The sequence below is a fragment of the Physella acuta genome, unplaced genomic scaffold, assembly GCF_028476545.2.
Source record: "Physella acuta isolate Inbredline_101_S28 unplaced genomic scaffold, ASM2847654v3 ptg000921l, whole genome shotgun sequence".
In the NCBI taxonomy this organism is placed as follows: domain Eukaryota; kingdom Metazoa; phylum Mollusca; class Gastropoda; family Physidae; genus Physella; species Physella acuta.
This window is the reverse complement of record NW_026732438.1, coordinates 113,648-126,502: the sequence shown is the minus strand read 5'-3', so window position 1 is coordinate 126,502 and position 12,855 is coordinate 113,648. Positions and strand designations below refer to the sequence as shown.

The 12,855-nt window shown below is 36.6% G+C and overlaps 1 protein-coding gene across 1 annotated transcript; it reads left to right on the top strand.

The window, feature by feature from the left end:
• The first annotated feature begins 7,854 nt into the window (after nucleotides 1-7,854).
• On the top strand, nucleotides 7,855-11,678 carry LOC131953420 (uncharacterized). The gene is made up of 3 exons (XM_059316590.1): nucleotides 7,855-8,253; nucleotides 10,370-10,519; nucleotides 11,443-11,678. The coding sequence occupies exons 1-3, from the start codon at nucleotides 7,938-7,940 to the stop codon at nucleotides 11,676-11,678; spliced, it is 702 nt and encodes a 233-aa protein (XP_059172573.1). The 5' UTR covers nucleotides 7,855-7,937.
• The last annotated feature ends 1,177 nt before the right edge of the window (nucleotides 11,679-12,855 follow it).

Sequence of the window (12,855 nt, the reverse complement as noted above, 5' to 3'; positions counted from 1 at the left end):
TAGTGTTTTTGACAGTTCTGACATTTTATTCATGTCTAGAAGCCTTCGTGTTTGCAGTCTTGCCTCGTGTGTTACTAAGGCAAATGCATTTTTTTCTGCCTCAAAAAATTATTCTAACAAAAATATTGTGTTACAATCTAACTATTCGATACCTACTGGTAACATAGATATGGTATCAATTCTTCTAACACATCTATTGTCAAAATGCACCTAATACTTTCAGATGTGTCTTAATTCACCAATTAATTTTAGTATAAGTGTCAACTGGTTATGCGCCATGGAGGCGATCGACTCCGATTTCTACCAGCTTTCTTTTTGGATTTGCTTCCATAGCCTTTGTCCAACCAAGAACAAACTACAAGGCAGCAGTTGTTTGATTTTGGAGCTCTTTCTCCTAGAAGAGTGGCTCGTATAGAAGAGTGGACGTCCCCGGTTAAAGAGCTTCATCTGCCCGTGGGTTCGAACTCGAGACTTTTCGGTTTAGCAACAAGAGCTTTACCGACTCGATCACGCGGACCCTTATTGCCATTGATAGGCGCATTTTTTTTTCTCTCCTCCTAGCTCTAATCCAGGGTTGGGCCACGCATTTTTGGAAATCGTGGATTTAATATTTAGCCCTGATATTTTGCTATAAATAAAAAGCTGTCTAAAGCTCAGTAGCCTTGGTGAAACACTGACTCTGATGTCACACCCACGTGTATTATCTCCTCTAGAGTCGAACGTAGTACTCACCCACAGCCCGTCCCAGTGGGGCCAGCACACGTCAGGTTCTACTCTAACTCGAAATATTGCACTCTCTGACCTCTGTCACAAGACCCCCACCCACCCATCCCCTTCACATTCTCACACACAATACCCCCACCCTTGCTTCATAATGATCAGTTCTCAGGGAAATTTCAGTCTTCAAAGTAAATAGTTTTTAAGATATTTTTTTTTAACTTTTCGTCATTTGATCTAACTTTTTTTTTTTTTTTTACTTTTTGTCATTTCATCTATTTCAAGGGCGATAAATTGCTGGAACCGAGGATAGAAATAAGTGGTAGTTAGGTCCCAACCACTAGACTGTTAACCTTATTTTAGTCATTGAAATATTTCAGGCGGAGGGCGCGACAATTCTGGGGACAGAGACTTCCTGTCCAGGGAATAACCTTACGATTCTTCTCATTTCCAAACGGCAGCTCGGCAATTCTTGCTCTTGAATTTTTAATGGAATGGTTACGATAGCATTTATCTGCCTCGGTTTCAGCTTTTTCTCGGAGATCTTTAATATAAGCCTCTAGAAAGGCAGAAACTCGGATTATGTGTACACACAGACACGAATATTATATATATATATATATATATATATATATATGTATATATATATATATATATATATATATATATATATATATATATATATATATATATATATATATATATATATATATATACATATACATATATATATATATATATATATATATATATATATATATATATATATATATATATATATATATATATATATATATATATATATATATATATATATACATATACATATATATATATATATATATATATATACATATATATATATATATATACATATACATATATATATATATATATATATATATATATATATATATATATATATATATATATATATATATATATATATATATATATATATATACATATATATATATATATTTATATATATATATAGGGTAGTCCATTAACCTTCCACAACACCCCACCTTAACCTAACACAACACCAGATCTTAACCTACCACACCTACCACACCCCCTCCTCATCCTCCAACACCACACCTTAACCACCCACATCACGGGCAAGTGTCCATTCGGGCATTTGTCGCATTCGGGCAAGTGTCCAATCCGGTATTTGTCGCATTCCGGCAAGTGTTAATTCGGGAAATCGGCCTTCGGGAAAACGGCATTCGGGCAAGTGTCTTTCTGGAATTTGTGGTAGTCCCATATATATATAAAGGCCTATATATGTATATATATATATATATATATATATATATATATATATATATATATATATATATATATATATATATATATATATATATATATATATATATATAGGCCTACATATAAAAATATATTATTATATATATATATATATATATATATATATATATATATATATATATATATATATATATATATATATATATATATATATATATATATATTTGATGCAACCAACTCGGATTATTTGTAAAATTTAATTACGAAATTTGATGCACCACGTACACACAGGTCTGAAATCGATAAATTGAATGTTATATATTATGACTGTATGTGACCTGGCTCCGTACAGATTTCACAAGAGAATTAATTTCGCAATTGACCTATAAATCCGACGTTGTGTGTGTGTTTTAATCTTCTTGTCTATTATATCTAAAAATAATTTTACAATTTTGCTCAATAGATGGTGGAGATAAAGAAATTAACTTTCAGTTTTAATATTTATAAAGTTTTCTAAGATTAAGTCAATATCTTTAAAATAATTGAAAGCTTAAAATAAATTCATAATAACATAATTGAAATTATTTTTTTTAATTAAATTAATTTCGATTATTTTTATTAAATTGACCCTTATCAAATTATTAAAAATTCTGACTACATCGCTTAACACAACTGTTTATTTTTTTCTGTGACCGATATTTGATTATTTCTTGGCCGTTTTAAAACTTGAGAAAATCTGGTGTTTCAAAAAATGATGTTTGTTTTACGGGAGAAAACATCACGACGACAATTACATGCTAGTTATCTCGTCAAACAGACATTGCCTCGTGGCAACAGAGTTCCGGTGGCGTCCTTCTATCTGCATCACTTGAGTTATATGGCGTCCGCATAGCTGTATCATTAACAGAGTTCTGGAGACGTCTGGATAGCTGTATCACTACACAGAGTTCTATAGCGCACTTACAGCTGTATCACTCTATACAGGTGTATTACTAAATAGTTTTGAACGTGTACGGAATTCCGACTTCCGGTATCCACTACCAGACATACAGCCACAACATTCGGCATATGGGTCTGACTAACATTGTTACATCTATTTTAAATTTAGACATACAACTTGGCGTCTATGGGATACGTTTAACATCAGACATAAAACACCAACACTTACACAACTTGAAGGATACACAATTCCAACAACCTTCAACAACAGACACACAACACCAACATCACGTACACAATTTCAAAGACACACCACCACCACCAACACTAATTAAATAACTTTAACAACAGACATACTTCTAGACCGAATAAAAAAGAAATCCTGTATTTCGTCAATTAGCAGTCATGTGATATATTTCTGATTGCAGTTCATAAGGTAAAACATGATCCATAGTTTCCTTGGTTTACGGGGTTTTTTTTTTATATTTTGTTTATTTTATTTTATTATTTTGTATATGCGATGTATCTGTCATGTCAAACGCAAATAAGTAGAAGGCCAAAAAAAAAACAACTTTGGTGTAAATTTCATGGATTAGAAAATTGAAAATAATAAATGTATCGTTTGTAGTACACAGACAAACTTTGAGAGGAAAGTTTGAAATTGTGCTCATTAGAAAATTGAAAACATCTATGACAATTTTATTGTTGTAATTCAAAGATTCATCTTCAAAAATAAGGCTTAAGTTTGTATTTAATTTGTTACAAACATTATGGCCATAGTTAGAGTAATATTGGCCATCATATTATCTTATGATTTCGGTAAATAGTTTCCAATCTTATGTAACATACATACGAACCTCTCTATTAGAAATGTAGAGCATTCAAAGTCAATAACAAATTAGGATCTCATCTTCTGAGGAATCGATTCTGTTTGAAAGGCGTCACATTGAGGAGTGGTGGGGTGGTGGGAAGGGATGGCCGGGCGGGGAATGGTTGGGTGGGGGTAGAGTATCGATTCCCTGAGTGTATCCGAGAGCTGGAAGTGGTTTTTGAAGTAAAATAAAACTTTCGCTGTTTTAGTGTTTAAATTATTTTATTTTCATTTTTGGGGGGTTTATTTTATTTATATAGGCCTACTAAACATCGTTTAGTTCATTCATTTGAATGTGTTTGTTCTTCTTTTATTGGAAGTGTGTGGTGGGAAAAAGGGGGAAGATTGTTGTTCTTTTTTTTAATATATTGAAGTAGTTTTTAACATTCTTTAATTTGATTTTGTTAATTTCTTTAGCTTACTGTTTTAAAATTACCTGTATCTAATCGACCACGTATAGGTTCTTCCGTTTTCTTGAATTAGTTCTAGAGAAAAATCGAATAGAACTTCGTACATCGTTAGCATCGATCTTAAAATATTTTCACAGTTTTGATAAATATTTGATTATTACCTCCCCCGCCCCCGTTGTTGTTCCATTTTCTCAAGCAACCATTTGCTAATTATAGAACACGCACTTTTAAAATGTAAATCTGTTAATGGGTGTGAGAAATTTCAAATGTTTTTCTTGTAGTTTAGTGTGGGTGTGAGTGTATACGTGGGTGGGTAGTGTGGTTTTGTGTGAGTGTGTATGTGTGTGGTTAGTTTAATGTCGGTGTAAGTATATGTGGGTGGGTATGTGGGTGGAGCTTTCTATTTTATAAATAAAGATATTTATTTTTAGATATGAACGTTTAATCGACCCTACCTTTCCGAGGAGTTGAAAACACTTGGAATTAATGGCAATTAATTTCCGCCACTAATTGCTAATTTTAATGAGAGTAGGTATGTCAGAAGTTCATAAAAACATGTTTATTTTTTTCTGTTTTAAATGTGTTTTTTTTTACTTTGAAGAAATCGCCTGATTTCATAACTAAACGACCTTTGAACCCGGACATCCGGGCAGACGTTACAACTTCAGACGACACAGCATCTCGGTACTTCCGGTCCGTGACGTCTGCTGATTTTTACTAAATCTCGTCTGCTCTGGGAGCGGCCATCTTGAGGCCTTGTTAGTGACGTGTTGCACGACATCAACCAGTCCATTCAGATGATACAGTCGTTATGGGGGTTGGGTGGGGGTGGGGGGTGGGGGGGTGGAGGTGGGGTGGAGGGTGAGGGCGGGAAGTGTCAAATTTTATGTATCTTCAGGACTACAAGACAAAATGCTGAACAACTCTCTTTAGATGGTCATTGACGATGTATGTGTGTGTGTGCGTGCGTGTGTGTATGTAAGTGTGTGTGTGTATGTGTATGTGTGTGTGTATGTGTATGTGTGTGTGCAAGTGTGTGTGTGTAATTTAAATTAATTAATAAAGAACTTCTTTACACTTGTATGAAGAACGTATTTCCCAGAATTGACAAACTATTTTGGCGAGTTTAACAGTGTATGTTGGAATTGCAGTTTGTAGTTCTGTGTGTTAATGCAGAGTGCTTTATTTATTCAATCATACTTTGTACAGGTGGATCGGTGTATATGGGGGGAGGGGGGGTCTTTACAACCTATTCACAAACACGTTACCTCAAGTTATTTTGTATCACGATAAACCCCTTGCCTCTCACTATAACAGTTATTTATACATCTTTATTTCTGTCAACTTTTCCTCACGAAAATAGAACATATCACACTAACATTACACATTTAATAGATGTATAGCAAAGAAATGAAAATTTTGACTTCTATGTTGTTTTCGTGTTCTTTAGATAAACTTTAAATCACAGATAATTAAAGTTAATGAGGATATTTTTTTTAATAAATACTTCAAATAAGGACTCCCTCCCCTTGTAGTCCCCCCCTACACACACACCCAACTCCACCCACACCGGTCTGCGGAAAGGATTATCTGGATGTCAATAACTGAGAGGCCAATTAATCAATGGCTAATTAGTTATTGCAGCTATCTGTAGGATGAGTTTTAATTGTGAGGATTATGTGAAGTTTGCAGTTTTTATTTTAATTAGACTGTAAACAGAAATCTCTAATTACGACATAAATCTGAGATCTATAATTACGACAGAAATCTAAATTATCAAAATATTAAACAATTGTTAATGTCAAATTACAAGAAATCTAAAATTTCCGATTGTGGCAAAAATCTTTAAACTCTAATTGCGAAAAAACCTAAAATCTCTAAGACTAATCTAAAATCTTGAAATGATATAGAAATCTGAATAAGCAAAAGGACAAAAGCCATGAGAATAAAAACATAAACAAAAATTCAGATTTCATCCGCTTCCTGTTTTTTCACTGCCACTGCGCATGCATAGCCCTCGATAACCAATCACGTCCGACGAAAGTCGAACACGATAAATCACGACCAAGTACCATCGGGACAGACCCAGGGCTGCTGAAATGTCCACTTCCATCACGTCGGCTCGTGAAATGTCCATTTTCATCACGCGGTTGTGGGCTCTGGCCGCGACCTTTCAGACAAGGTCACATTAGGCAACGGTCCCTGGTCGAGCGGGCGGACATCTTGCGGCGATCAATTTATTTTTTCAGCCATTTTGTTTTTTACTCGCTCTAAGCGACGAACGCTGGAATTGATTGCTAATGACAGTACTACTAGATGGTGTCTTTTGATGCCTGATTAGTGTATATTGTTGAATGATACAAACATACTAACAAAATGGGTTAAAATATCTATTTTATTCTTAAGATGTAGCTGTATGTTGGTGAAAATTGGGTCGTAGGGATAAGCTTTCCCCGACGGACAGTACCAGAGTATAAATATCACCTAAAGGAGACCCAGGATAGTTTAACCCCTCCCTTCCCCCCCCCCCCCCCCCCCCACACACACACGCACAACCACCACTGCAAACTTAATTTGCAATTCGTTAAACAACATGTTTTGAAAGAAAAAAAAAGTTCGGTTTGTAAAGAAGTTTAACTCCAGTTCATGTGAATCAAATAGACTGTGTTCTGGTTATCACTTAACGAGTGTCGTAAAATGTCAGATTTTTAAAAAAAACCCGGACATGTGCGAGAGGCCGAATCTAATTACGGAAGTTGCGAGCTACATAAGCGTGTCATTAGGAGACTGGACAGCACGCGGGCTGGCCGGAGATCAGAACAAAAGCCGGCATAGATATCTGGACATTGATTTGCTCTTCACACCATTATTAACATCGTTATGGGGCTAAAAATAGAATAATTCAGGGCCGGTCTTGTCCACGTAATTGTTGTCGTGTTATCCTGTTGGCTGATATAGAGTTCACACATATGGCGGAATTATAATACGATTATATATGATATATATTATATGTGCTTATATATATATATATATATATATATATATATATATATATATATATATATATATATATATATATATATATATATATATATATATATATATGCATATGTGTGTGTCTGTCTATGTGTGTGTGTTAGAATAGGCAAAGCTACTGAAACGAAATTCTCGAATACTCGCTGGGTCTGCTATGTAACACTTTCATTTGACACTGTTTGTGACAGTATAAATTTGACACTGTGACACTACCCTTTGACACTGTTTGATACTCTATCATTCGACAATGTTTGTGATATAATCATTTGAAACTTTTGACACTATCGTTTGACAATGTAACACTGCCATGTGACACTACCATTTGACACTGTAACACTACTGTTTGACACTATCACGTGACACTAGTTCTTACAGTTATATATATTTCATTCCCTCACAGGTGACGCCATTACAGCGATGGCTTCTCCTCGTCTGATTGGTCAGTTCAAAAAGGCCTTGAACACAAGGTGAATCTCAAGGTCTCGACTTACGTCACCGATTCATCAAACACCACTACAAACAATGGCGTCTGCTGGCTGCATCGATCTCCATTGAAACAGCTCAGAAATCTGGAATTCTTGAAAACTTTGATGGTGTTTTTTTTTCAATCATGCGCTGAATGAAAGCCCAACACACATCTTACAACTTGGGTATCCGGTCACGGTGACGTCAGGTGGACACACGCAGACGACACAATGTCCAGACAGGCAGACAAGAAGGGACGCTACTCTCTAACCATGGAGAGCGCGTCCAACTCCATCGCCATGAAACAACTTCCGGTTCCCGCCAAGATGACCTCCGAAGCAGACGAATGCGCACATCCGATTGTTTCCGGGACCGGCGCGGTGGCCACGTGTTTCTTTCTGATTGGTCTGTTGATGTTCCTGGTGGCCTTTGCCTCCCACGATTGGCTGGGGCTGGAGAAGGGTATCACGATTAGCCTGTGGCGGAAGTGTACCCGCCATTTTGATGTGGACGTGTGGAGTTGTCAGCCTTGGGACAGAACACCAGGTAGGTGGGGTGGGGGTGGAGGGGGAGGGTGGGGGGACTAGATAGAAATCATAAACAGGAAAATTGACGGTGTAGCGAAATGCCATCTATATGGACATGCTTCGGTTGCTCTAATAAAGATCCTAATTCAACAACAAATTCCTAACACACTAAAACAAGAAATAAATGGTTCTGAGTCTATTGTATGTGTATGTTGTATGTGTGTGAGTATGTGTGTGTGAGTGAGTGTGTGTGTGTTTTTGTGTGTGTGTGCTAATTCTGGCTTGATTTCCGTTGTAAGATATTTGACTTAAATACGCTTGATTTCAGCCAATCAGCTCCGTTTAAAATTTTGTCACCTACTTTTTAAGTCATGCCCTACATTCTCATTCATGCCCTACATTCTCATTTATGCCCTACATTCTCATTCACGCAATACATTTTCATTCATGCCCTACATTCTCATTCATGCCCTACATTCTCATTTATGCCCTACATTCTCATTCACGCAATACATTCTCATTCATGCCCTACATTCTCATTCATGCCCTATATTCTCATTCATGCCCTACATTCTCATTCATGCCCTACATTCTTATTCATGTCCTACATTCTCATTCATGCCCTACATTCTCATTCATGCCCTACATTCTCATTCATGCCCTACATTCTCATGCATACCCTACACAGCCTTTTCGATAAAACTTGTTAGATGAGTTTTTTCCCCTTGTGGCCATACTTTTTTACCTCCCTTCCCACCAAACTTCTCTCCTCTCTTCACTTACAACTCCCCCCCCCCCCAATATCTGACGTCATTTCCTGCGCCGTGTCTAATAGAGTCCAGAAACACGATTACACTTCTTCTCAAGAATCTTGATAACCCAGTAACATAGCTTCAAGTAGGTGGGAGCCGGTGAAGGACGAATTTTTTTTCACCTGTGACTATTTTACTTTTTATAACTTCAACCTGAAGTCACTGAGACCAGTCAACCTAAAGTCACTGAGACCAGTCACCCTGACTAAATTTTAGACGCCACTGTCAGGAATTTCAATCAAACTGTCATTTCGTCGGCTTTAACTCCACCAGACACTTCTGTTAGATCAAGTTACTGAGGTGCGGCGTGCAAATTATTTTCTAAATTGCTTTTTTTTTTTTTTAACTAGATTGTTAAACAATTTTAGAAACGGACTTTAAACTATTTTGAAATACTATTCTAAGCTTAAAAAATGAACTTTAGAGGTTTTATTTAGTCGTGAAAAAAAGCTACAAATAAATCATGGATGTTACATTAAAATTTCACGAAGTCAGGTGCTTTTTTTTAACATCAGAGTTTAATTTTCTACGCCATTTTATCCCATATTTTTCTAACATATACATTTTTTCTATACCTTTCTAGCCTTTTCTATCCCATATCTCTTATAACAGATTCATTTTTCTATCCCATCCTATCTTAATTTTCTCAAACATAAATTTGTTGAACGCATCCTATCCCGTATTTCTCAAACAAAATGTGTTAAACTATCCTATATATCTCCAACATAAGTAAATGCGTTTGAACCCAACCTATCCTATATTTCCCTAACACAAATGTGTTTATCCCATCCTATCCCGTATTTCTCAAACAAAATGTGTTTATCTCATCCTATCCCATATTTCCCTAACACAATTGTGTTTATCCCATCCTATCCCATATTTCTCAAACAAAATGTGTTTATCCCATCCTATCCCATACTTCTCAAACAAAATGTGATTATTCCATCTTATCCCATATTTCTCAAACAAAATGTGTTTATCCCATCCTATCCCATACTTCTCAAACAAAATGTGATTATTCCATCTTATCCCATATTTCTCAAACAAAATGTGTTTATCCCATCCTATCCCATACTTCTCAAACAAAATGTGATTATTCCATCTTATCCCATATTTCTCAAACAAAATGTGTTTAACCCATCCTATCCCATATTTCCCTAACACAATTGCGTTTATCCCATCCTATCCTATATTTCCCTAACACAATTGTATTAATCCCATCCTATCCCATATTTCCCTAACACAACTGTATTTATCCCATCCTATCCCATATTTCCCTAACACAACTGTATTTATCCCATCCTATCCCAAATCCTCCAACAGATTTTGTCCGCGCTGCCCAGGGCTTCTGTATCGTGGGGTTAATGACCTACTCCCTCTCTGTGGTCATCCTCATCGCCTACCTCACCGTCCAGCTGCTGCAGAAGATCCGGGGAGTCTTGATTGCTCTTTGTTTGTTGATCTTTACCTCAGGTAGGTCAAAGGTTAACCTTTACGTCAGGTAGGTCAAAGGTTAATCTTTACGTCAGGTAGGTCAAAGGTTAATCTTTACGTCAGGTAGGTCAAAGGTTGATCTTTACGTCAGGTAGGTCAAAGGTTAATCTTTACGTCAGGTAGGTCAAAGGTTAATCTTTACCTCAGGAAGGTCAAAGGTTGATCTTTACCTCAGGTAGGTCAAAAGTTTATCTTGTTTGTTTATTTTTATGTCAGGTAGGTGAAAAGTTGATCTTGTTTGTTGATCTTTACGTCAGGTAGGTCAAAGGTTAATCTTTACGTCAGGTAGGTCAAAGGTTAATCTTTACGTCAGGTAGGTCAAAGGTTGATCGTGATTGTTGATCTTTACTTCAGGTAGGTCAAATGTTGATCTTTACGTCAGGTAGGTCAAAGGTTAATCTTTACGTCAGGTAGGTCAAAGGTTGATCGTGATTGTTGATCTTTACTTCAGGTAGGTCAAATGTTGATCTTTACGTCAGGTAGGTCAAAGGTTGATCTTTACGTCAGGTAGGTCAAAGGTTGATCGTGATTGTTGATCTTTACTTCAGGTAGGTCAAATGTTGATCTTTACGTCAGGTAGGTCAAAGGTTAATCTTTACGTCAGGTAGGTCAAAGGTTGATCGTGATTGTTGATCTTTACTTCAGGTAGGTCAAATGTTGATCTTTACTTCAGGTAGGTCAAATGTTGATCTTTACGTCAGGTAGGTCAAAGGTTGATCTTTACGTCAGGTAGGTCAAAGGTTGATCGTGATTGTTGATCTTTACCTCGGGTAAGGCAAAAGTTGATCTTTATTTTCAATTTTCTTATGTCAATTTACAACTCCAAATGATCCCCTCTTGTTATAATAAAATTTCCACTTATTTTATTTTTTCTAAATTTCACTTTCTTTTCTCAACTCCAGGCTGCATGACCTTGATGGCCTTGGTGGTGATGGGGATCAAAGGACACGACTACCTGAAGACGCTGAAGCAAGATGACCGCGAGGTCGTGAGGTTCCTGGCCATGGGCGTGGACGCTCTGGGCGTCTTCTACGTCGGCTGGTCCTTCGTCGTCTCCGTCATCTCCGCTTTCATCACCCTGGCCAGCTTCATGTTCTGCATGATTGAGTTCGTCCACATCAATGACGTCATTGACTAAATGAAAAAGAAGGAATTTTAAACATTGTACGGACATAATTCAATGGGTGCAGTGAGCGTTTTGATACAATTTAAATGCTTGTGTGATGTGGGGAAATGTTACTGGTATTGAGATCTGTTGCTATTGGACAGCGTGGTTGAATGGTAGAGTGTTCGGCTGCTAGCCTGATGGTCTCCAGTTCGGATCTCGGTTTGGACTTGTGACTGAAGGACGTCCCTGATTCCACCCATCTCTTTTGGTTACCTGACTTACATAACAGAAAGTAAGGACGACTAGACAAAGTGCTGACCTCACCATCACTTCATGTGCTCAGTGCTGAAGTCAAGTTACATATGAACTCTACTTCATCTGCCCAAAAGATCGTTTGGTCTAAGTAGACCATTATTAACATGTATTGTTAGTCTAACGGTTGAGAAATACGACAAACGCGACTTAGTTTACCGGTGTTTTCAAATCTTCTATGTTAAAATATAGTAATCTGAGCTGGGTGCGTGGAAAAGTTGTTAAATTGTTGAGTAAAAGTGTTGATAGATGTAAACATTGGAGTGAAATTGTTGAATAAAACTAGATCTAAGACTAGATTGAAATTGTAGAATGAAATTAATTATGAACCATTTCAAGCTATTATTGACACGTATATTACAATTGTATTGCTTTTATTTTGTTGTTGTTTATTATTAATTGCTGACTAATTTGATACCATTAGTATGTCGTTGGAGCATGTCGTGGTGAATATGAGGCAAATTACAGCATGCATGACGAATGTATGGCGAATGACAGAATGTATGACAACAGCATGTAATGTGAATGACAACATGTATGCTGGAGGGCAGCATGCATGAAGAGTGGCATCATGTATAATGGTTCTCATTGTTTTGTATAAAAATAACGGCGTGTATGAAGAGTGACAAAACGTTAATTTAAACTATTCTCAGATGTGAATATTGAAAATAGTTGTGATATTAATATGTGTAATGTTGCATACTGTCTGTGTGACGTAGACTGCCGTGATAATGTAGACTGTATATTGTAGACTGTATAACGTGGACCATATATCGTAGACAATACAACGTAGACTGTAGCCTATAACGTAGACTGTATAACGTAGACTGTATAACGTAGACTGTATAACGTAGACTGTATATCGTAGACTGTATAACGTAGAGTGTATAACGAA